This window comes from Gorilla gorilla, chromosome 7, assembly GCF_029281585.2.
Source record: "Gorilla gorilla gorilla isolate KB3781 chromosome 7, NHGRI_mGorGor1-v2.1_pri, whole genome shotgun sequence".
Classification (NCBI taxonomy): Eukaryota; Metazoa; Chordata; class Mammalia; order Primates; family Hominidae; genus Gorilla; species Gorilla gorilla.
The window spans coordinates 53,185,904-53,211,720 of NC_073231.2; the positions used below are offsets into that span (position 1 = coordinate 53,185,904).

Sequence of the window (25,817 nt, forward strand, 5' to 3'; positions counted from 1 at the left end):
CTTGCCGTGTGAGGGTAAGTGCTCCACACAACCTGGCAGTTGATTATTTAATGTTGTAGTATCAGGACTCTTCCCCTAGAAGAGTCAGAGGCTTTCTTCTTACTTTCAGATGACAACAGAACAAATTTTTATGAGTAAAGCAAACAATGGTCCGATTAGAAAATCATATAAAAATTTACAAGTAGCCAAAACTCAAAATATCAGTAATTTAATTGTGGCAAATTTGTCTGATATTGTCTACCAACCATTAATTACATCAGAGGAAGTATTAGAGAGAGAAGCAGTGCCTGGGGATGTTCTCAGCTGTCATGGTTCTGAGATTCTAATCTGAGTCAGAATGTCACAATTATTTGAATGACTCTTTCCTTTTTTAGAAGTATCACTTACTGAGTGATTAGAAAACTCACATGGACTCACTTATCCAAGGTTCCATGGTGGAACAAGAAGACTCCAGTCTCTCTGTCCTTGACTCCCGGGTGTCCCCACCTCTATTCAACCTCTAGAAAACTAGTCTAGAAAGCTCCATAGTAGTTAAAAAGAAGATTTTAGTAATTAAAATAAAAATTTATTTATATCAAGAAGTAGTTACATCATGTAATTAGTAACAAGACAAATGCCTTCACTGGCATAAAAATAGAAGCAGAAAGATGATGTAACATTTAACGTATGGCTTACAAAAATACAAGCAATTACAGTTCCCTTCATTTCTGCTGTATCAGTAGCTACAAATGACATGAAATAATAATAGGACATTTGATTGCATCACACAGAAACTGGAATAATCACAGCTACAATAGATGTACCTACTAAATGAATTCTTTTGCATCGAGGTAACAATGGAAAATGTGCATGTAACAAAGGGGAGTCTGGTTTTACAGGATGTTTAAGACACTTTTATTCACCTTATCTTAATGACAAGCAGAATTCAATATAATGTACATATAGTAGTTCAATCCAGTTCATTACCACCCTAATTTATGACAAAACTGTGCAAAAATAATCTATACAATTCTATTATATAAATCAATAATCATGGCCATTTATGTACACAATATACATCATGATAAAAATAATTTTATATACAGATGATGGAAAAAAAGTAACTTTCAGGTAGGGGCCAAAAGTAGGACATATTATTAAAGGTACAGATTTACCATTCCTTTCACCTTAAAAGGCACTACTGGGTCCAATACAGGTTTATTTTAACCATGTGCAGTCGACAGGCCCTGCCAAGTGAAAGTGCCTGGTTTTCCAGGAATCTGCTGCCGCTCCTGGTTCAGCTGCTCTGCCATGAAACGTTTCAGCGTTTCTGAAGTGCCAGGGCGGAGCCAGGGCTCAGTTGCTACAGAGTTTGATCCGTCATCCCCTATGTGTTTCATGATGTCATCAGGGTCAACCAGTGAACTCTCATCATCTACAGGAGGCAAGGGACACGTGGCTCAGGTAACACAGGTGGCAGGCAGGAGACATAAGCGCAGGTCTCTTGTAGTCCAACTCATTACAACTCAGCATTTCCCCACAATCTCATATCCTGAACTCTACTGTTTGTTTGTTGGTTTGTTTTGGTTAGACTCACCCCACCCCACCCTATTTTAGAGGGAGGAGAGTGGGCCCACAAAGGCGCCAATTTTGTAAAACAAAAAATGATCAACTGAGTAAGCTGACTCCATGGCACTAGCAACCAGAGGGATTCTAAGTATATCAAAGGCACCTCTCCACAAAACAAAGTCAACAGGAGGAATGTAGGTAGTCTTATTTTGTAACTGTTACCTCAGGAGAAGCCTAATGGCTACACATAAAATTTCTTTCTTTTTTCTTTTTATTTTTTTTAAAGCAAGGTTTGGGGAATACTCTTCAACCTACAACACTGCTATAAGGAAATTAAGTTATTTTGGGAAAACACTAGTTGGCATGAGATTACTTCCATTCTTAAAACACCTAATCTAACAAGGCCGTGTCCAGTCAATGAAGAGGTAGCGCTTGCTTCATTCTCTAATTGAATTATTTGACTGTACTCAACTTCTATCTGTATTTTACTTTTATTATTAGGTATAATAATAGGAAAATCTGTCTTCCTACCCTGTGATATCATTTTTTTTTTTTAATTCTCCTGGTCTGTGAAGGATTGGTATGTGCAGTCAATCCACATAATAACAAAAAGCTCCTGTTTGAAAGGACAATGTTAAAAAACAGTGTAGACATTAAAAACCTTCTGAAAAAGATTCTTAAAATGCTATCTTCCCTCAAATATATTCCTGTTGTTAAATATTTATTAATTCAGTTTGTTGGGTCTAAAAGAAAATGCCTTATAGCTGGAAAGACATCCTTTCCTACTGTCCCATCAATTAACCATGTCTGCTTGTGTTTGGTGTGGAATTACCACCATTAGAACACACCACACCTTGACTGCTAGATAGATAGTATATGAGTACAGTTTTAAATTAACACAGTATTAAAGGTAGGATCTAAAAAAATCTTAACAGATTATTGTAATGTAGATTAACAGACTAAAGAGTATTTCCCAAATACACCACTCCAGTATTTGCTAAAACTATTATTATTACCAATATGAAAGTGTCCCATTATCCCAGTGACTAATAGCACTGGTATAAAAAAGGGTGGTATAGGGCTGGCAGGGTAGCTTGTTAGGTGTCTAAGGAACCATCCTGCCTTGTGCTCTATGACTAGCTTTAACCTGCAAGTCATAAAAATGCACTCATAATGAGGAGACTAGCTTTATTTGACTTCTGAGACTTTGTTTGTCCATGGTGTGGAAAGCCAGAGAAGAAGGTAAAAATTTTCTTTGTAGTACTGCAAATTTACAGCATAAGTGTTAAAGAACTCAAAGTCTTTAGGCTAATTTCTAATAATGTTTTACTTTAGTAAAGTGATTACTATTATATAGCATTTTCTCTGCTGAAAGCAAAGCCTGGATATGTTTAATAAGCAAAAACTATTTTACCTGTTTAGACTCCACTCTAAAATGGGCACCCTCTCTGATAGAGAAAATCTGATGCAAACTGAATCCTGAGGTCTGGTTTTGCTCAATAGTTACTATGTCTTGGGCCATACAGCTCAAAGGACTTCAAACTCATTCCATCTATCCCTCAGACGTTAGTGAAAGCCTTGAGTAAGAAAGTTTAAAAGTCCATACAGGATTCTACTATAGGCCATTACACTTGGTCATTTACCTGTATTAATAGGTTTATTGTGAAATTCATTCAGTCTTCGCGTTCGTTCCTCATTTCTCACTCTAAGCTCATCAACATTTACACTGGATATAGATTTTAGAGAGAGACCATCTGGTGCTACATTAGGACGACTGCTATCCTGTAGTTAGAAAACAGAACTTCAGAAAGTCATTAACACAAAATATGTTCACAAATCAGTGAATCAGGGCCAGACATGGTGCCTATCGCCTGTAATCCCAGCACTTTGGGAAGCCGAGGTGGGCAGATCACCTGAAGTCAGGAGTTCAAGACCAGCCTGGCAAACATGGTGAAACCCCATCTCTACTAAAAATACAAATTAGCTGGGCATGGTGGCAGGCGCCTGTAGTCCCCAGCTACTTGGGAGGCTGAGGCAGGAGGCGGAGGCTGCAGTTTGCTGAGATTGTGCCACTGGACTCCAGCCTGGGAGACAGAGACTCTGTCTCAGAAAAAAACCAGCAAATCAAAACATCCTCTTGCCCTCAAATGTACATTGTGATGAACAAAATAAAACAAATGAAAATATAGAGCATGTATATTATGGCTCCTATGCTTATCCATGCAAGCTCAGATGACTCAGTCAAGGATAAGGAGTAACATTTGTGATGACAGAAATGCTGCCAGTCGGGATAAAGCTTGAGAATTATAGGACACAAAAGGAAAAAACTGAAGCAGCAGGGGCTGAGACTCAGTCCAGCTATAATCAAGACAGTGTGGTACTGACATAAGAAAAGACATGTAGATCAATGGAAGATTAAGAAGAATATAGAAATAAATCCTTATGTTTATGGACAGAGTTAACAAAATGCAATGGGAGAACAGTCTTTAAACAAATGCTGCTAGAACAACTGGATGGCCACATGCAAAAGAATGGACTTGGACCCCTGCACCTCACACCCTATGCAAAAATTAAAGTGTATCATGGACCTACAATTAAGAACAAACTGAAAGAAAACAAGTAAATCTTCATGATCTTGTGCTAGGCAATGGTTTCTTAATTAAGACACCAAAAGCCCAAGAAAGAGTGATGAGTTGGACCTCATCAAAATTAAAAACTTCCGTGCTTCAAAGAACACCATCAAGAAAGTTAAAAAGATACAGAATGGGAAAAAAGATCTGAAAATCACACATTGATAACTAGACTTGTAGTGAGAATGTAAAAGAACTCTTACAACTCAATAAAAAGACAATTCAATTTGAAAATGGACAAAGGGCTGGGTGCGGTGGCTCATGCCTGTAATCCTAGCACTCTGGGAGGCCGAGGCAGGTGGATCACCCGAGGTTAGGAGTTCAAGACCAGCCTGGCCAACATGGCGAAACCCCAACTCTACTAAAAATACAAAACTTAGCCAGGCGTGTTGGCATGCACCTGTAATCCCAGCTACTTGGGAGGCTGAGGCAGGAGAATCCCTTGAACCCTATTGGGGCAGAGGGTGCAGTGCACTGAGATCACACCACCGCAATCCAGCCTAGGTGACAGAGCAGGACTCTGTATCAAAAAACAAATCAGCAAAGGATTTGAATAGACATATCTCCTAAGAAAATATACAACTGGCTAATAAACCATGAAAAGATGTTCAATATCATTACAGAAATGCAACTCAAAACCACCATGACACCACTTTACACTCAATAGATGGCTAAAATCAAAAGACACTAAGTGATGGCCAGGATATACAGAAATTACAACCTTCATACACTGATGATGGGAAGGTAAAACGGTACAGCCACTCTGGAAAACAGTCTGGTACTTCCTCAAAATGCTAAATACAAAGTGTCCATATAACCCAACAATTTCCTCCTAGGTATATATATTCAAGAGTAATAAAAACATCAAAAACTTCTACATGAACATTAATAGTATCCATAATAGCTAGAAAGTGAAAACAACCCAAATATCTATTGTTAAATGGATAAACAAAATGTGGGATACTAATACAGTGGAAAATTATTCAACACTAAAGAGGCTTCAGTACTGGCACATGCTACAGCATGAATGACCTTCAAAAGAAAGACAAATCCAGTCACAAATAATCATACAGTGTATGATCTCATTTATACAAGATGTCCAGAAAAGGCACATCTATAGAAACCAAAGTAGATTGGTGGTTGCCTAAGGCAAAAAGCAAAGCTATTTTCACCTGGTAATGCTGTACGTATAATAACGCTAATAGCAACATCTGTTACTTGGTGAGGTCTCTGCATACTTGGCTCAGTGCTAAATGCTTCACATATAACTGCATCTTCACGTCATATATAAGGAAACACACACAGAGTTTAAGAAATTGCCCAAGCTTCCTGCTCAACAAGGAGGTGACATTGTTGGGACATAAACTCCAAAGCCTCTACTTTTTACTGGCTATACTGTAAAGCTGGGGAGCAGAGTGAGGAGAACATGGGTTTGAATCTCAGCCTTGCCCATGTGACCTTGGCAAGTCATTTGACCGAAACGAAGATGATGCCTATATCACAGAATTCGGTTATTATGAAGCTTTTAAATAAATGACATCAGTTCCTTCTTGTGCCTCTCTGAAATCCATATATTCTGCAGGAGAAGAAGGAAGGTTGGGATGCAGAGCTACTTACAGCCACCCCAGGAGACAAGAAAATACTATTATTATCTGGAAGAAGCCAAAGCAGCAGAATTCAATAGCTACCCAAGGTCATCCAGTCAAGGCAGAGCCTAGATTCAGACCCATGTCTCAATTTCAAGCAAGTGCTCTTTATTGGGCCACACAGATTTAGCACAGGTCAGAAACCAGACCTCTCATTCTTCTGAGTTGAAAAGGGGGAGAAAAGTTTCATACATACAATGTCTAGTCCTTTCCATTTGTTCCTCCTGCGCTCCCGTGCAGAGGGCAACTGTGATGGTGGAGGGAAGACGTCATCTTCAATGGCAGGATATGTCTCACCGTAAGCCCCTAAGAGGACCCCAAAAAGCAGAAGGAGTCTTAATACTGCTTCAAATCTTACCCAGAGCTAAACCAAGAGCCTTTTAATTACTAAGATTTTGCTTACAATACCATGAAACACACTCAATGTATGTACATACACAGTTTGGTGATTTTTTTAGTAAATTTACAGAGTTGTACAATCATCACTTTAAAGTAGAACATTTTCATCACCTTAAATAGCTCCTTTGTGCGCAGTGGCAATCACTCCCCACTCCTACCTGCTGGCCCCGGGCAAACACGGCTCTGTTTCAACAGATTTACCTTACCTAACACCAAACATAAATGGAATTCTACAACTTAATCTTTTGTCTTTTCACTTAGCAGTAAGGTGTTTGAGATTCATCTATGCTGTGCCATGTTTAAGTTGTTTATTACATTTTACTGCTGAATAATACTCCATCATATGGATACGTCATATTTTGTCTATGCATTTACCAGTAGATGGACATTTGCTAGTTGCTAGCAATTATGAATAACACTGCTATGAACATTCACATTCAAGTTTTTGTGTGGACATATCTTCTCATTTCTTTGGGTTATAGAACCAGAAATGAAATTGCTGGGTATTATGGTTAACTCTGTTCTGCATTTTGAGGAACTACCAACCTGTTTACATTTTACATTGTTAAGAGGGTTCCAATTTCCCCACATCCTCGTCAACACTTGGTATTATTGGTCGTTTTGCTTATAATCATTCTAGTGGATCGGTAGCTAATCTGACATGGACAAACAGCCTACAACATCTACGGTAACCTCCGCAACTCCTTTGAAAAAAAAATACCTAAAGAAAAGTTAGAATAATACAAATACTTAGAATCACCATTAGTTACTTTGCCAATTTCTATATATATTTGGGGGGATGATGTTATTGCCAAGCCTCTTTGCTACACCAATAAGTTGGCGACATCATGGCATTTTGTCTCTAAATATTTCAGTGTGTATCCTCTTAAGAACAAGGACTGGTTCCTACACTGCAAAAATCTAATTATAACATTCAGAAAATTTAACATTTATACAACACTATCATTGTTTAACATATAATTGATATTCAGATTTTCCAAATGTATACTGTATGGGTTTTTAAAAATAGGAATAACTTCTATTGAATAAGATATGGGGCTTTCTATAATTCTAAAATAAGTTTTGGGTCCTTCCATGCCTTTTCATGGTTTAATAGCTCATTTTGTTTTAGCGCTGAAAAATATTGCATTGTCTGGATGTACCACACTTTATCCATTCACCTACTGAAAGACATCTTGGCTGCTTCCAAGTTTTAGCAATTATGCATAAACGTGCTATAAGTATCTGTGTGCCAGTTTCTTTATGGACAAGTTTTCGGCTCCCTTAGGCAAATACCAAGGAGTGTATACGCTGAACTGTATGGTAAGAATATGCTTATTTTTGTAAGAAGCTGCCACACTGTCTTCCAAAATTGACTACAATTTTGCATGCCACCAGCAATGAATGAGAGTTCCTATTGCTCCATAACCTTGCCAGCATTTGGTGTCAGTGTTTTGAATGCTGGCCATTCTAGCAGGTATGTGGTGGTATCTCATTTTAATTTACATTCTCTAATGTGTTACCAGGCGGGTCCTTGTTCTTAGAACTCCCAAGATGGTGGAGGGCCGCTTCCAAGATGGCGGCAAGCCTCTTGTTCTCTGACCTGGGGTTCTTGGCCTCACAGATTCCAAGGAATGGAATCTTGGGCCATGCAGTGAATGTTAAAGCTCTACTAGAAGCCGTGGGTCACAGAAGAGAACCGTGGAACCCAGCGACTAGTGTTCAGCTCGATTAGGACAAACCCGGGCACTTAGCCGTGCAGGAACAATGGCAAGCCTTTAGCCTGATTGGGAGCAGCAGTGGGCGCCACCCCGCTGGATCAGAAGTGTAGAGGACACCCTGCCAGATCCGGAGGGGTGGAAGTCAGTGGCAGGTCTGCGACGGCGGCAAACAGCACTCGTGGACAGCAAGCGAAAGCTCAGCTCGAGCCGTAACAAACATGGACCAGAAGAGCATGCAGTTCCAAGATTTAATAGAATGAAAATAGAGTTCCCATACAATGGGAGGGGACCCAAAACGGGTTGCCACTCCTGGCTCGAATGCCTGGGGTTTATATCCCGATCATTGTCCCTCCCCCTGTGCTCTCAGGCGATACATGATTTGACTATTTCTTTACCTCCTGCTTTAGCCTAATTTGTATTTTAGTGAGCCCTCTTTACTACCTGATTGGTTGGGTGTGAGCTGAGTTACAAGCCCTGTGTTTAAAGGTGGGAGCAGTCACCTTCCCAGCTAGGCTTAGGAATTCTTAGTTGGCCTAGATTTGAAATCCAGCTAGTCCTGTCTCTCAGTAGCATCCTTTCATAGTCTTGTTATCTGTATGGTGATGTATGGTGCAAGTCTTGCTCAATCTTTTAATCAGGTTTTTTTTCTTATTGTTGAGTTTTAAGATTTCTTTGTGTATTTTGGATAACAGTCCTTTATCTGACATGTCTTTTGCAAATATTTTCTTACAGTCTCTGTCCTGTCTTCTCATTCTCTTAATTAACAGTGTCTTGTATAGAGCAGAGCAGGTTTTAAATTTTTACAAAGTCTGGCTTATCAATTATTTCTTTTATGAATTGTGCCTTTGGTTTTGTATCTAAAAGTCATCACCATACCCAAGGTCATCTAGATTTTCTGTTGTTATCATCTATGAGTTTTACAATTTAGCATTTTACATTTAGATGTAAGATCGACTTTGAGTTAATTTTTGTGAAGGGCGTAAGACCTATGTTTATTTTTTCACATGCAGATGTCCTGTTGTCCCAGCATTATTTGTAGAGAAGACTATCTTTTCTCCATCATAATACTGCCTTTGGTCCTTTGTCAGTACTGCCTTTGGTCCTCTGTCAGAGATCAGCTGACTGTATTTGCATGAGTCTATTTCTTTCTTTTTTTGAGACAAGGTCTTTCTTTGTTGCCCAGGCTGGAGTTTAGTGGCGTGATCATAGCTCACGGCAGCCTTGAACTTCCAGGCTCAAGTAATCCTCCCACCTCAGCCTCCCAAATAGCTAGGACTTCAGGTGTGTGCCATCACATCAGCTAATTTAAAATATTTTTTTTGTAGAGACCAAGTGTTGTTTTGCTGCCCAGGCTGGTCTCAAACTCCTGGCCTCAAGTAGCCTCCCAAAGTTCCAGAACTACAGGTGTGAGCCACTGTGCCCAGGCTGCATGAGTCTATTTCTGGGCTCCATATTCCATTCAACTGGTCTATTTGTCTGTTCTTTCACCAGTGCCACACTGTCTTGTTTATTATAGCTTTATCATAACTCTTGAAGTCAGCTGTGAGAGTCCTCCAACTCTGTTCTCTTTAAACATTGTGCTGGCTATTCTGGATCTTTTGCCTTTCCAAATGAACTTTAGAATCAGTTTGTTGTTATCCACATAATAACTTGCTGGGATTTTTATTGGGATTGTACTGAATCTATAGATCAAGTTGAGAAGACCTGACATCTTGACAATACTGAGTCATCCTGTGCATGGTCATGAAATATATCTCCATTTATTTAGTAGTCCTTCAATTTCATCAGTTTTGTAGTTTTCCTCAGGCAGTTCTAGATTAGATAGATAGATAGATAGATAGATAGATAGATAGATAGATAGATAGATAGATAGATTTATACCTCAGTATGTCTTGGGGGAATGCTAATGTAAGTGGTATTGTGTTTTTAATTTTTAATTTCAAATTTCACTTGTACATTGCTGGCATATTGTAAAGTGACTGACTTTTATATATTCATCTTGTATCCCGCAACTTGATTATAACTGCTTACTAGTTCCAGGCATTTTTTAGTTGATTCCTTCAGATTTTCTATAGACAATCATGTCATCTGTGAAGAAAAACAATTCTATTTCTCCCTTTCCAATCACACCTTTTATTTCCTTTTCTGCCTTACTGCTAATATTAGCTAGGACTTCCAGTATGATGTTAATCAGTGGTGAGAAAGGACATCCTGATCTTAGCAGGAAAGCTTCTAGTTTCTCATCATTATGATGTTAGCTGTAGGACTTTTGTAGATGTTCTTTATCAAGTTGCAGAAGTTCCCCCTCTATTCCAAGTTTGCTGAGTTACCATAAATGGGTGGTAGACTTTAGGTTATCAGATTTGTGGGCATAGAGTTGTTCATGGTATTCTTGGACTATTTTTTTTTTTAATTTAAAACAGTGAGGTTTATTTCACATGTATATTTTTGTCTCCCCACCATTTCCATGTCTGACCACCACTACTACTATGGCCTATCATAACATTCCATACATACTTAAAACCAAGCAAAGGGTGGAGTTGCATCTTTAAAAACTAAACAGGTATTTTGGACAACACATTCTTGGCAATGGAACCTGGACAACATTTATCAAACACAGTAGGGAAAGTTCTCACTCTGCATTATAAAAAGGACAGCCAGATATCAACTGTTACAGAAATGAAATAAGATGGAAAATTTTTAACAAATTGTTTAAACTATTTTCTTAAAGAGACTTCCTCCACTGCCAGAGATCTTGAATAGCCTCCTGATCAATCATCCAGAAGCAATTCTTCACATAATTAATGAACTTGGCTTCTACTTTGGGAAGAGAACCACCTTTTCCTATACTTGCTTGCATTTTTGCTTTAAGTGCAAAGGACCTACAGAACTAGGTCCTTTTGGTGTTTTAGGAGTTTTTTCCTGTTTTTTTGAAGGATTCTTGTCCTTTTGATCTTGGTGTTGATGATGCTTTTGAGTCTTCCATTCTGATTTGACTTTTGTGCATTTCTGGCTGGAGTATCTTGTATAGATTTCTTCACTGGTGCTTTTTCTTCAGCTTCCTCATCATCAAACTCATCATCATCTTCTTCATCATCTTCAGCAGCAGCAAGTTTTACTTTTTTCTTTGGAACCTTGCTACCACCTCCAGGGGTAGACTGCTTTCCAGATATACTTCAAGAGTTTCACATCCTCCTCTTCATCTTCTGACTGTGCATCTTCCTCCACAGCTACTAAGTGCTGTCCACTAATATGCACCGGCCCTGAAGCACACATCAACCGACAGACCACTGGTGATGTTATTTCAAAGCCCCCAAGGGAAACCATTGGCTGTACAGACATTTTCAAAGTTGCCAGTGTTACTTTAATTGGACTGCCTTCGTAATTCATTGCCTCTGCTTCAATAATGTGCAATTCATCCTTTGCACCAGCACCAGCCCCTAAACTGAACGTTCTTTAAGATAACTGGTGCTCATTTTCATCATTATCCATCTTAAAGTGATAATCTTTGTCGGCCTTTAGTTCACAACCGAAAAGATAGTTCTGGGGCCTCAGGGCTCATCAAATCTTCCATCAGCTGGTGGCATGCACTTAGGTGGGAAAGAAGGTGAACGGAGATAAACAACCACTTCTCAACAGCCGTGCAGAACGGAATCACACCAGGCTCTTGGACTATGTTGTGTTTTTTTTTTTTTTGAGACGGAGTCTTGCTCTGTCGCCCAGGCTGGAGTGCAGTGGTACGATCTCAGCTCACTGCAAGCTCCGCCTCCCGGGTTCACGCCATTCTCCTACCTCAGCCTCCCGAATAGCTGAGACTTACAGGTGCCCGCCACCTATTTTTTTTTTATTTTTTATTTTTGTATTTTTAATAGAGACGTGATTTCACCGTGTTAGCCAGGATGGTCTCAATCTCCTGACCTTGTGATCCGCCCTCCTTGGCCTCCCAAAGTGCTGGGATTACAGGTTTGAGCCACCATGCCCGGCCGACTGTTTTTAACGTTCATGGGACCTGTAGTGATATGCCCCCCAACCTTTATTATTATTATTATTATATTTTTTATTTTTTTTTTTTAGACAGAATCTCACTCTGTCGTGCAGGCTGGAGTGCAGTGGCATGATTTCAGCTGACTGTAACCTCCACCTCCTGGTTCAAGTGATTCTCCTGCCTCAGCCTCCCAGATAGCTGGGACTACAGGCACACATCACCATGCCCAGCTAATCTTTGTATTTTTAGTAGAGATGTTGACCAGGCTGGTCTTGAACTCCTGACTTCAGGTGATCCGCCCACCTCAGCCTCCCAAAGTACTGGGATTACAGGTATGAGCCACTATGCCCAGCTAGATATGCCCTGTTTCTGGTATTAGTAATTTGTGTCTTCTCTTTTATTAGCTTGGCTAGAGGCTTACTGATCTTCTCAGAAATAACTCTTGGTTTCATTGATTTTCTCTATTGATTTCCTGTTTTCAATTTCATTGATTTCTGCTCCAATTTTTATTTCTCTTCTTCTGCTTACTTTGGATTTAATTATTTTCTAATTTTCTTATGTGGAAGCTTAGAATACTGATTTTAGATCTTTCTACTTTCTTCATGTATGCACAGTCAATGCTATAAATTTAAGCACCTAAAAAATTTACCAATTTTTGGCCGGGCGCGGTGGCTCACGCCTATAATCCCAGCACTTTGGGAGGCCAAGGCCGGTGGATCACCTGAGGTCAGGAGTTTGAGACCAGCCTGGCCAACACGGTGAAACCCCATCTCTACTAAAAATACAAAAATTAGCCAGGCGTGGTGGCAGGCGCCTGTAATCCCAACTACTTGGGAGACTGAGTCAGGAGAATCGCTTGAACCCGGGAGGCGGAGGTTGCAGTGAGCCAAGATCACGCCATCACGCTCCAGCCTGGGGACAACAGCAAGACTTTGTCTAAAAAAAATTCCCAATTTTTTACACTTTTACATAGTCTGGCTTATCAATTATTTCTTTCATAAATTGTGGCTTTGGTTTTGTATCTAAAGGTCATCTAGATTTTCTGTTGTTATCTTCTGTGAGTTTTAGAGTTTGGCATTTTACATTTAACTGAATGCATACATTAGGAAAGTAGAAAGACAAGCATTATTTCTGCTACCTCCTACAAATTGAGAAGTTGTATTTTCATTTTCATTTAGATCAAAGTATTTTAAAATGTATTTTCATATTTTTTCTCTGACCCATGCATTATTTAGAAATGTGGCATTTAATCTCCAAAGTATTTGGAGATTTTTCCAGCTATCTTTCTGTCATTGATTTCTAGTTTATTTCCATTGTGGTCTGCGGACAGATATTGTGTGATTTATCTTCTTTTACATCTGTTAAGGTTTGTTTTCTTGCCCAGATTGTAATCTGTCCTGGTGAATGTTCCATGTGACCCTGAGAAGAATATGGGTTCTGCTGTTGTTAATGAAGTTGTCTTTCGACATCCATTATATCCAGTTGGTTGATGGTGTTGCTGAACTCAACTATGTCCTTACTGATTTTCTTTTTCTGTCCATTTCTGATAGGTGTCAAAAATCTCCAACCATAACAGTGGATTCATCTATTTCTCCTTGCCATTCTTTTGCTTTCTGACATGTATTTTGACACTCTGTGGTTAGGCATCTAAACGTTAAGAGCTAAACCTATAGATAAAACTCTTAGAAGCAAGCATATGAGGAAAGCTTCATGGTATTGGATTTGGCAACGATGTCTTAGATGTGACACCAAAAGCACAGGCAACAAAAGAAAAGATAAATTGGACTGTATCAAAATTAAAAGCTCCTATGTATCAAAGGACACAATCAACACAGTGAAAAGGCAACCCACTATGTAGAAAACATTTGCAAATCATGTATCTGATAAGGGGTAATATCCAGAATAGATAATAAAGAACTCCCACAACTCAATAACAACAAAAAAACTCTGATTTTAAAAATTAGCAAAGGTCTTAAATAGGTATTTCTTCAAAAATGATGTACAATTAGTCAATAAGCACATGTAAAGATGTCCAACATCACTAATCATTACAGAAATGTAAGTCAAAACCACAATGAGATGCCACGTCACACCTGTAAGGATTGCTACTATTCAAAAAACAAAGTAACAAGTGTTAACAAGGATGTAGAGAAATCGGAACTTTTGTGCACTGCTGGTAGGAATGTAAAATGGTACAGCTGCTGTGGAAAACAATGTGGTGAGTCTTCAAATAATTAAAAATAGAATTACTATATGATCTAGCAAATGCTATCTCTTAGTGTATACCCAAAAGAACTGAAAGCAGTGACTCCAACAGATAATTGTACACCTATTCATAGGAGCATTATTCACAACAGCCAAAAGGTGGAAGCAACTCCAGTGTCTACTGACAGATGACTGGATAAACAAAACGTGGTACACACATACAATGGAATATTATTCACAGCATAAAAAAAAAAAGGGAAATCTGGCTGGGTGTGGTAGCTCACACCTGTAATCTCAGCACTTTGGGAGGCCGCGGGAGGATCACTTAAGCTCAAGAGTTCGCGACCAACCTGGGCAACATGGTGAAACCCTGTCTCTACAAAAAATACAAAAATTATTCGGGCATGGTAGTGTGTGCCTGTAGTCTCAGCTACTTGGGAGGCTGAGGTAGGAGAATCATCTGAGCACAGGGAGGTCAAGGCTGCAGTGAGCCATGATCACACCCCTGCACTCCAGCCTGGGTGGCAAGGGTGACCCTGTCTCTAAGGGGTAAAAAAAGAAAATCTGACACATGCTATAACGTGGATAAACCTCAAAGACGTTATGTGAAGTGAAATAAGCCAGTCATCAAAGGATAAATACTGTATGATTCCACTTACATGAGGTCCTAGAGTAGTCAAATTTATGGAGATGGAAAGTACAGTGTTGGCTGCCAGGGGCTGGAGGGAGAGGGCAATGGGGAATTACTGTTTCATATGAAGAGTTTCTATTTTCAAGATGAATTCTGGAGATGGATGATAGTGGTGGTTGCACAATAGAAATACTTAATGCCAGTCAATGTACACTTTAAAATGGTTAAAATGGTAAATGTTATGTTTATGTGTATTTTACAATTTAAAAAACCCTATTTCTTAAAATAATGCACTGAAACCATCAGCTTTACACTCCTTAGAGCAGTGGTTAACACAGCCATGACTTATGCAGCATTTGCAGTGACTGTTAACTATAAATACTGCTGTATCTTTGCTCTAGTGTCATGCAATACTCCAACACACCATCTTGAGTGGCCCAGACCATCTTCACTGTTAGGAAGGAAGGTCTCATTTCCCTGCAAGCAATCTTCCCATCCCTGTCTCCTGCTGGTTTTATCTTTCCTTCTCTCCGCAGTGCATCTTCCTTGGAAAGGAAAAATTCATTAAAAAAAAAAAACAAAACAAAAATGGCCAGGCACAGTGGCTCATGCCTGTAATCCCAGCACTTTGGGAGGCTGAGGCAGGAGGATCCCTTGAGTCCAGGTGTTTGAGACCAGCCTGGGCAACATAGGGAGACCTCATCTCTACAAAAAAATAAAAAAGATAACCGGGTATCGTGGTGCATGCTGTAGTCCCAACTACTGGGGAGGCTGAGATGGGAGGAGCACTTGAGTCCAGGAATTTGAGGCTGTAGTGAGCAATGATTGTGCTGCTGCACTCCAGCCTGGGTGACAGAGCAAGACCCTCTCTCAAAAACAGCAACAACAACAAAAAAAAACATTAAGAGAAAAATATAAGTTAATTTGGAATTTTATCACATGAAAATCTAAAGTAATTGGCCTGAAATACAACTAATATGTAGACTAGATCACTCCCTGATGGCCCTAGGATAGCAGAAACACTCATGATCAGAGTACATAATCGTAAGTGTATACTACTTTAAAAAAAAAAAAAAGATCCCATGGTACGTTTACTTATCCTCTGAAGACTAAATAAAAGTCTTATGACTTTTTTGACTGAAATATTAAGAGAACTATAAATAGATTAAAATAATTAAGGTACACACACAGGTATAAGAAATAGTAGAGATTCCTTATACACTTTGTCCAGTTTCCCCCAGTGGTAACATTTTGCAAAACTCAAGTATAATCTCACAACCAGGATATCGATACTGATACAATCCACAGATCTTATTCAAATTTACCATCTTACCAATACTCATTTGTGTGTTTTTATGTGTGTATTAAGATCTATTATTATTATTTTATTTCCCATTTACATGTATGTATCTACCCCTGCAAACAAGTGGTTAAAACAGTTCCCAAACCACAAGGATCCCTCTTCTTGTCCTTTTATAACTATATACACCTCTCCCTATCCCTCAACCCCTGGCAACCACTAATCTGTTCTCAATTTCTTAATTTTGTAATTTCAAAAATGTTATGTAAATGGAATCACACAGTAGTATGTAACTTATTGGGATTGTCTTTTTTGCTCAGACTACTTCCCTGAAGAGTCATCCAAGTTTCAAAACTTTGTTCCTTTTTATTGCTAAGTGGTATTCCATGGCATGGATGTACCAGAGTTTTTTTAACCATTCATCTACTGAAGGACATCTGGGCTGATTCCAGCATTTGGCATTAGAAATGAGGCTGTTACGAACATTCATGTACAGGTTTGTCAACTATTCCTAAGACTTTTAAAGTTCATTTCATTAATTCTGATTTTGAAAACTTTCCAAGGCATATCTGATTAAAACAGAAAAAAGAATATTCCTTTTTTTTTTTTTTACTACCTTGTACAACAAAGAATACAGTACTGGTTTTTAAGTGTGGAGAAAGGTTTAATATTTAAACAATATAGCCTTAATAAAATAAATATACTCACCAATAAAAGCACTATCAGATTCCAATAATGAGTTTTTCAAGAAATCACTAGTGTCATCTCTGGGCTAAAAGAAACATGTTTCAATGACTATTTTTATTAGTTTTGTGTACAAAAACAACAAATTTATACTAAGAAGAGGCACAAGTTTCCACACTGTTCTCCCTAAAAGCAGAAGAGGATGGGGAGAGGTAGGACTGACTACATTCCAATGCTCAGAAAATACTGGAAAGCCTTAACACACACAATTCCTACGAAGACGGTGATAGCAACAGAAGACAGTCTCTCTCCAGGCTACAGATTCTACAAGCTAACACATTTACTCCCTAACTCCACTCCTTCCTGCCCCTTTATGGTTGAAGTCAAATAAAAGGATCACATTATGACTGATGGAAAATATAATACAGTATGAAGCAAAGACCTCAATTAAACATTAAGTCTTTAAGCCACTGCCAAGATTCATTCATCCGAATTTCCATAAACCTGTATAGCCCACTTACTATTTCTTTCATGCTAGGAACTGGGGATACAAAGATGAATGAAGAGTTTCTGCTCTGGAGTAGATCACAGTGTCATGGGAGAGAGAGGGGTATACTGTCAGATTAGGACAGCCCTATGTGACAGCAATTGCCACAATGATGCAGCACAGATATAGTGGAGCATATAGTATAGTAATGAAAAAAAATGCTAAGATTGGGCTTATTATAATGAGCTCCCAAATTAGAGAAAACTTAAATTTACATATAGAGAATTTTGCAGTACAGAATAATAACCAACATGTCAGAAGGAACCTAAAGTCATCCAACTCCACCTCCCTTCTTACCAGATATCTGGGCTTTAGTAGGACACTCCAGCAAAGAGCTGTCCATTAATTTTTAAGGCAATGAATTACAATGATGCACTGCATTCTTTAATCAGAAAGTGAGCTTGTCTCTTGCCTAAATTACAATAGCCTCCTGTCCCACTCAGTCTAAATGCACAGCAGTCAGTGGATCAAGTAAAAACCTCAAGCAGATCATGTCACTCCTCCACTTAAAGACCTTGGCAGCTTCCCATCACATGCACAAGTGTCAAAGGCAAAGCCCCAGAATGGCCCCCAAGGCCCTGCTGCCTCCCCTTGTCACCCCCTGCCCCATGTGCCCAACTGGCCCTTGCTCATGGCTCTCCCACTGCTCCTTACATGCACTAGGCCAACTTCCACTGGGGCCTCTTCCTGGAATGTTCTTCCTCCAGAAGTTCCCCCACATTTCCCATAGACACCTCCCTGATGTCCTTACTCAAATGTTGCCTACCCAGTGAGCCCCCATGCCCACTGTATTTCCAACTATAAACCCTCCCACCCAGGATCCTCCAGCTGCCTTCTCTGCTGTTGTCTTCTCCACAGCACCATGATTCAACAAACTATTGATTTATTTGATTACTGTCTCTCCCTACTTCTGGAATGTAACCTGTCAGAGGACAGGGATTTTTGTCCCTTTTGTTTACTCCTATACCCCGGCACCTAGAACAGTTTCTTGTCCATAGGAAATAATAAATATTTGTTGATTGAAAAGAGCTCATCCTGTCCCTTTATTCAGTCTTGCACAAAAAGTACCCCCCTCAGGATACAGGTGGGTGTTATCATTCTCTGTTCTCTTCCTTTGCTTATTTTCTTTGTAGACCTCAACACTACTTCCATAACAGACTCCTACTCCCACTACTGCTCATGGTAATGACAGCAAACACTCACACTGCACTCATCATGGGCCAGGACTGCTGTAAGGGCTTTTAATATATTATCTCAGTTCTCACAACAGCACTTGAGCTATTTTTATTTATTTAATAAACACTTATATAAAACTTATATGCCAGGCCTGTCTCTAAGTACCTTGCAAATATTAATTTATGTACTATTATCCTCATTTTAGAGATTAGGAAGCTGAGGCATAAAGAGATTAAATAACTTGCCCTAAGTCACGCAGCTAAAAATAGACTCACTGGAACAGCCTAGTGCTAGAATCTTGTTCTTAGCCATTACAATGTTTTCTATATATATTACGCTAACATTTCTCAAGCTATCCACTTTACTGATAAGACTTACGTTCTTAATTCAATATTCCTGAATAATTCAAAATTTGAATTACTTGATCATCATATGCCTATAGATTTTTAATCCCCCAAAAACTAACTTGAAAAATTGTAACTGGTTGCTTACCATTCTTTGCTCTCGTACTTTAGCACTTGGGATGGCATCTAAGTCAACTGTAGTCAATGGAGAACAAAAGCAAATTAAAAGGTCAGAAAATGCTTACTATATAAATTAAATTTTAGAATATCTTTTTTGACTAGCTCTCTACTGGAAATTACTTTTCAACTATCACACTTCAGAGTATTTTAAAGATATCACTTCTTAAAAAACATAGCCCTGCATCCATTCTAGCTGCATAAAATTCTCCCATTCACATGAATGAACATAAGAAGTAAAATCATTGCAAATGTAAAACTAATGCCAACAGAAAAAGAAAATGATCAATGCAGGATCCTTCACCATCTTGTCAGATTTCTACAATCTGTAGAAAGTTGTTGCATGGAGTTAAACGGGCTCCCTCACATGGAACTGAAATAAGCTCAATTCCAGGCACTTAGTTCCGGAGGCAAAGATCTTGGATCAGGTATCCCAAAGCCTCTCCAATATGACCAGCCTTCCTATGTGTTCCTGTGAATAGTACATTTTGCCCTTTTTAGATACTGCCTTTGAAAATAAACAAGCTGCGAATGATAGCCTGTATTCCTTCTCAGATATTTTAATAGACATGTTTGTGATTGTTTATAGTGAGGCCATATTCTTTTTTTTTTTTTTTTTTGAGACTAAGTCTCACTCTGTTGCCCAAGCTGAAGTGCAGTGGCACGATCTCGGCTCTCTGCAACCTCCACCTCCTGGGTTCAAGCAATTCTCCTGACTCAGGCTCCGGAGTAGCTGGGACTACAGGCACACGCCTCCATGCCCAGCTAATTTCTGTATTTTCAGTAGAGACGGGGGTTTCACTATGTTGGCCAGACTGGTCTTGAACTCCTGACCTCATGATCCACCCACTTCAGCCTCCCAAAGCGCTGGGATTACAGGCGTGAGCCACCACGCCTGGCCAGTGAGGTCATATTCCTATGAATTAGGTCTTCATAGTGTCTACTGGAAGTTGGGGAGTGGCTGCTGTGGGAGATAGATACCTTCAGTGCTAAAATGTACCTGTATCCACCTGGGGACTACTTGTGGGCTAATCAGTCTAAGCTGCCAAAATCCCACAAGATCAGATCTTCATTTTGAGACTAAAGAAAAATGCCACCAGACTGGGTACAAAGGTTGAAGAATGCACTTGCTTCTCTCCTCTCTCCAGATGATATACCTACTGCTTATCCTAGAATTAGGCTTATTCTGTCACAGGGCTATGAGGCTGTTATTAAAAATTCTGTACCAGATGAAGGGACGACAATCCCTATACAAATGTTTATTGAAGTCTTGACCTATGATCTGGGCCTAAACTGCTGCATCACTTACTCCTGTGATGCTATCTCATGAAGCCAAAAAATCTTCCTCAGATTCTGCAAGCCAGACCAGCCTCCCAAGACAGGGTCTTAACTTTTCTTAAAAATAACTGGCAGGAGCATCCCTTCCACTCTTGTTATCTGATTGTTGGGTTTTCATTACTCATTTTCCATGGTTAACCTCGATGGCCTGAAGGCTGGTGAAATACAGATGGGAAGGCCATGCCGTACACCTGGCTATCGTCAGGGCCCATCAGTGCTCTCTGAGACAACTAGCCCCACTCTGCTTCTAGGTGCCCACCCACCCCAACCCAACAGCATCCTAGATTTCTTCTGTGCGATATTCATCACAGTTGTACTTCTTTAGCATCACACTTCTCCAACAAAATATAACCTCCTCAAGAGCAGCAGCATATGTCACTCATCACCATATCCCCTGGATATAGGCCAGTACCTGCGCTCCTAGTAACCACTAAGTATCTTTCAATTAGTTGATTATACGAAAACATATTCATAGTCCAGTCTGATGCTTTACAGATTTTACGCCACATCAAAACTTAAACACACTCACACCACAGTAGACAAATGCCTGACATGGCACAGTAGGCAAATGCCCGACACATCATGACAGGGCACTGATATGTCTGCCTGACACTCCTTCCTTTGGTTCCTAGTTCCTGATGCAGATGTCACCTGGCCTGGTCAAAGTATTCAGTCCTCCTGGCTACAGTGAATGACTGGGCCCCTCTCATGTATGAATACACCACCCTAGTGGAGCCACTCAGAGCCCTCTCTCATACTTGTTATTTTCTGGTACTACAGACCAAACGGACCCTGTGAGCATGGGGCTGCCAGTGAAAGGAGGATGCCTGGGAATGAAATCAATAGAAGAGATGCAGAAAGCCTATGGAAAAACAGCGTGCTGATACTATTTGACACAGCAATGATTATTTCTTACCTTTGGCACCTTCCTGCATTTTTATTCTGTTCAGCCTCTTCTGCTGCTCTCTTAGCAGGGCTTGCTGCTGAATCTCTAAGGTGTGATGATCTCTTGGAGGATCCGGGTACATAAATTTCAGATCAACTCGTGTTTCTGAATCTGGTATAAAAAATATGTTATATAACTAAGTTAAATGTTGTTTTCAAATGGGATTTTGTAAAACTTCACTGTAAGTAACATGAGTAACCTAATTTCAAAATCAAGGAAATGACAGAAATAGTGAAACATCACTAAAGTCAAAGGACAGTAAAATAGCCACAAAACTAAAGAATATGAAATTAATATTCTTTAATAAGTGTCTTTTCACAAACTTACCAACATAAGGAATACCCCAGAACAAGCAGTGGATGCTGCATTCTCCATCTCTACCTATCCTAGCCCTGCCAGGATGCCACCCAGAACACAAACTACGTGCAGGTATATCCAAGCAGATGGTCATATGGCTATGACTAAGGCAGCCATGAGACACTGTAATCACAGCTGATCTCTAAAATATACTGGAAACGTGAAAAAATAATGTTACTGGCCAATTAATATTTTAGTCCTTACAAATATCATGCAGAAAGCAAGATAAATGTAGACTGGCTGGAACTTGAGGGGGAATGCCATTTCTTTTTTTTTTTTTTCTGGAGACAGAGTCTTGCTCTGTCGCCCAGGCTGGAGTGCAGTGGCACGGTCTTGGCTCACTGCCAGCTCTGCCTCCTGGGTTCACGCCATTCTCCTGCCTCAGTCTCCCAAGAAGCTGGGACTACAAGCACCCACCACTACGCCCGGCTAATTTTTTTTGTAGTTTTTAGTAGAGACGAGGTTTCACTATGTTGGCCAGGCTGGTCTTGAACTCCTGACCTCGTGATCCACCCGCCTCGGCCTCTCAAAGTGCTGGGATTACAGGCATTAGCCACTGTGCCTGGCCAAGAATAAAAATTTTTTAATCTTGAGAAGAAACATACAGTTCATACATATAAAAAGCCTTGAAAATATTATTCCCTTTGACTCACTAATTACACTGCTGGAATATAAAGAAATGATCCTAAATATATATGTAGTTTTATGGTCCTAAATATGTATAAAGATTTATGATCAGAAATTATCAAAAGAACAAAATAGTGAAAATGGTTAACAGCCATTTTCAGAAGTTAACAGAAGTCTCTGGACACATAAACTTGGATTGGTCCCTGGCTTCACTGCTTCCAAACTCATTAAAAAAAAATACCAACCACCAAGTCATGGGTGAATGAGGGCAAGATGTAGTAACACAGGGAAATGAACAGCCCAATTCTATGGCTTAAACCTTTTTGGTCTCAAGATCTTTTTTACACTCTTAAAAATTGAGGACCCCAAAGAGCTTTACTTATGTATGTCACACACACACATGCCATATTAGAAATTAAAACTAAGAGATTCTTAAAACACAAGAATACACAAGGACACATTTTGCTAGCTTCAAAGAGATGAAATCATCACATGTCATGTAGTCTCTGGCCAATCTATATACACATGAGAGAATGAGAATGAAAAAGACAAATAATGTCTTAGTTTATAATACAAACAGTTTTGACTTCAGACCAAACTCCTCATGAGACCCACTGGGTTAACACAATGCCTGGCAGATAGCAAGTAATCAATATTTGATAGCATAAAAAATAACATAGTATACGTAATTGATAATACATGTAAATCTAGGTGAAAAACTATAGAGAAAATTAAATAAATAACACAATTTATCTTTTTTTTTCTTTTAATTACGCTCAGAAAGACTAGAAAACATCCAAAATGATAATGGTACTTACATATAGGTAGTTTGACTAAAGTGATTTTTCCTTCTTACTATCTTTCTGTATTTTGAAAATTTGCTATAATAAACAGATAGTATTTTCAAAAGGATAAAAAGCTTAAATTCCAGTTTTCTGGCCTAGGTCATACGACCACACATCCCATAACCTGCCCCTTCTGCTCCAACACCTGCTCTGCTGAATATGCCTAAAGGAAAATTACACAACACACATTTGGTTCCTCCACACATTCTCCATCTCCCAGGCCTCGTGTACCCTGGAAATCTCGTTTCCTTACTAAACTTTCTCTTCCATTAGCCCTAAGTGGCTACATCAAAGCTTCCCCTAACTCTTCCCTCAAATCCCCTAGATTTCACTTCAACAATCACTCTCCCTCTCCTAGAGCCTGAACCTCTTTCTCCTGCATAGCTCCTCACGTTCACATTCTAAGGACTCTTCCAGCTCCTGATCCCTCTCCTTCCCTTCCCTTTCCCAGCCAAGGGTCTTCTAAAAGTCTTATGCCTATTGTCTCCAACATCTTGCCTCCTAGTCAATCCGCATTCCAAAGTTAATCGGCGATCATTCCACTTAAAAAGCTCTAGCTGAGGTCACCAATGACCTCATCCAACTGACATTTTCCGGTATTCATCTTACATGATCCTGTCTCCTTGATACTCCTTCCCCTCAGGTTTCAGGATCCTACATTCTCCTGCTTCTCCTCCAGTCTCTCTGGCTTCTCCTCAGTATTTTTCATGAGCTCATCTTTGTCTGTCCATCCTCCATTAAATGCCAAGTTCCATTCTTCATACTAGTCTATGCGATCTCATCCATTCCAGACTTTAACACTGTATGCTCTCCAAAAGAAAGCAGTTAGTCAAACTAAAGCTTCATCTACCAGACTGGTTAACTGAAGACCTAGAGAATACGCAAGTTTCATTTCATTTTAACTAAAATACATATCATAGATAAAATTCCACTTTAGAAAAAGGGTGCAAAGATCTTTATAGATATTTAAATATGGGTAGAACACTTCTGCTACATCTTTAAAAGAGCAGCGATCTACTCACCTCTATCTTTCAGCTCATTGAAATCATGAATATTCTGAAAAGTGGCAGCGTCTAAGCCCTTAGGGGACTGTCTTCTGACAGGAGCTTGCAACCGATGTCTAGCCATATCAAATATATCCATGGGATTCCTTTCCTTTTTCCTATAAATGACAAATCATAATATGTGCTTCACAGGAAAAATAGGTGAGTTCACATCTAATTCACTGTAAAAGAAATTTGGTCTTTTTCACCACATCATATTATTAAAAAATTACTCTAGGACAGGTGCTGTGGCTCACACTTGTAATCCCAGCACTTTGGGAGGCAGACAGGAGGACTGCTTGAAATCAGGAGTTCAATACCAGCCTGGCCTACAAAGCAAGACCCCCTTGCTACAAAAAAAAAAAAAAAAAATGAGGCCAGGCATGGTGTCTCATGCCTATAATCCCAGCACTTTGGGAGGCCAAGACAGGTGGATCACCTGAGGTCAGGAGTTCGAGACCAGAGTGGGCCAACGTGGAGAAACCCCATGTCTACTAAAAATACAAAAATTAGCTGGATGTGATGACGCACACCTGTAGTCCCAGCTACTCGGGAGGCTGAGGCAGCAGAATCACTTGAACCTAAGAGGTGGAGGTTGCAGTGAGCTGAGATCACACCACTGCACTCCGGCCTGGGTGACAGAGCAAGACTCCGTCTCAAAAAAGAAAAAAAAGTTGGCCAGGCATGGTGGCTCACACCTGTAATCCCAGCACTTTGGGAGGCCAAGGCAGGCAAATCACCTGAGGTCAGGAGTTTGAGGCCAGCCTGGCCAAAATGGTGAAACCCTGTCTCTACTAAAAATACAAAAATTAGTTGGGCCTGGTGGTGTGTGCCTGTAGTACCACCTACTCGGGAGGCTGAGGCATGAGAATTGCTTGAACCCGGGAGGAGGAGGCTGTGGTGAGCCAAGATCACGCCACTGCACTCCAGCTTGGGTGACAGAGCAAGATTCCATCTCAACAACAAAAAAAAATTAGTCAAGCATGATGGTGTGTGCCTGTAGTCCTGGCTGCTGCTGAGATGAGAGGATTGACTGAGCCCAGGAGGCCAAGGCTACAATAAGCTGTGATCATGCCACTGCACTCCAGCCTGGACAACAGAGGGAGACCCTGTCTCTCTTTTTTTTTGAGGTGGAGTCTCGCTCTCTCGCCAGGCTGGAGTGCAGTGGCGTGATCTCAGCTCACTGCAGCCTCCTCCTCCCGGGTTCAAGCAATTCTCCTGCCTCAGCCTCCTGAGTAGCTGGGACTACAGGCGTGCACCACTAGGCCCAGCTGATTTTTTTGTATTTTTAGTAAAGATGGGGTTTCACCATGTTGGCCAGGACGGTCTCTATCTCTTGACCTCGTGATCTGCTCACCTCGGCCTCCCAAAGTGCTGGGATTACAGGCGTGCATGAGCCACTGCACCCGGCCCCCTGTCTCTTAAAAAAAAAAAAAAATTGGCCGGGCGCAGTAGCTCACGCCTGTAATCCCAGCACTTTGGAAGGCCGAGGCAGGCGGATCATGAGGCCAGGAGATTAAGACCATCCTGGCTAACACGGTGAAACCCCATCTCTACTAAAAATACAAAAAATTAGCCGGGTGGCGTGGCACATGCCTGTAGTCCCAGCTACTCAGGAGGCTGAGGCAGGAGAACGGCGTGAACCCAGGAGGTGGAGCTTGCAGCGAG

At 40.1% G+C, this 25,817-nt stretch overlaps 1 protein-coding gene and 1 pseudogene across 22 annotated transcripts in view; both read right to left on the reverse strand.

Annotated features, from left to right (window-relative positions):
• Nucleotides 1–870: 870 nt before the first annotated feature.
• Nucleotides 871–25,817, reverse strand: part of CSPP1 (centrosome and spindle pole associated protein 1) — a 133,206-nt gene continuing 108,259 nt past the window's right edge. For all 22 annotated transcript variants that reach the window (XM_055349457.2, XM_031014016.3, XM_055349469.2 and 19 more), the window contains 7 exons: nt 24,129–24,268; nt 21,248–21,388; nt 18,965–19,011; nt 16,774–16,837; nt 6,021–6,130; nt 3,192–3,330; nt 871–1,414 (listed from right to left, as the gene is read on the reverse strand). In XM_055349457.2, coding sequence (XP_055205432.1) covers nt 1,203–1,414; nt 3,192–3,330; nt 6,021–6,130; nt 16,774–16,837; nt 18,965–19,011; nt 21,248–21,388; nt 24,129–24,268 — 853 coding nt within the window. In that variant the 3' untranslated portion in view covers nt 871–1,202. The remainder of the gene's footprint in view (nt 1,415–3,191; nt 3,331–6,020; nt 6,131–16,773; nt 16,838–18,964; nt 19,012–21,247; nt 21,389–24,128; nt 24,269–25,817) is intronic.
• LOC129524287 (nucleophosmin-like) lies at nt 6,152–16,735 on the reverse strand (annotated as a pseudogene).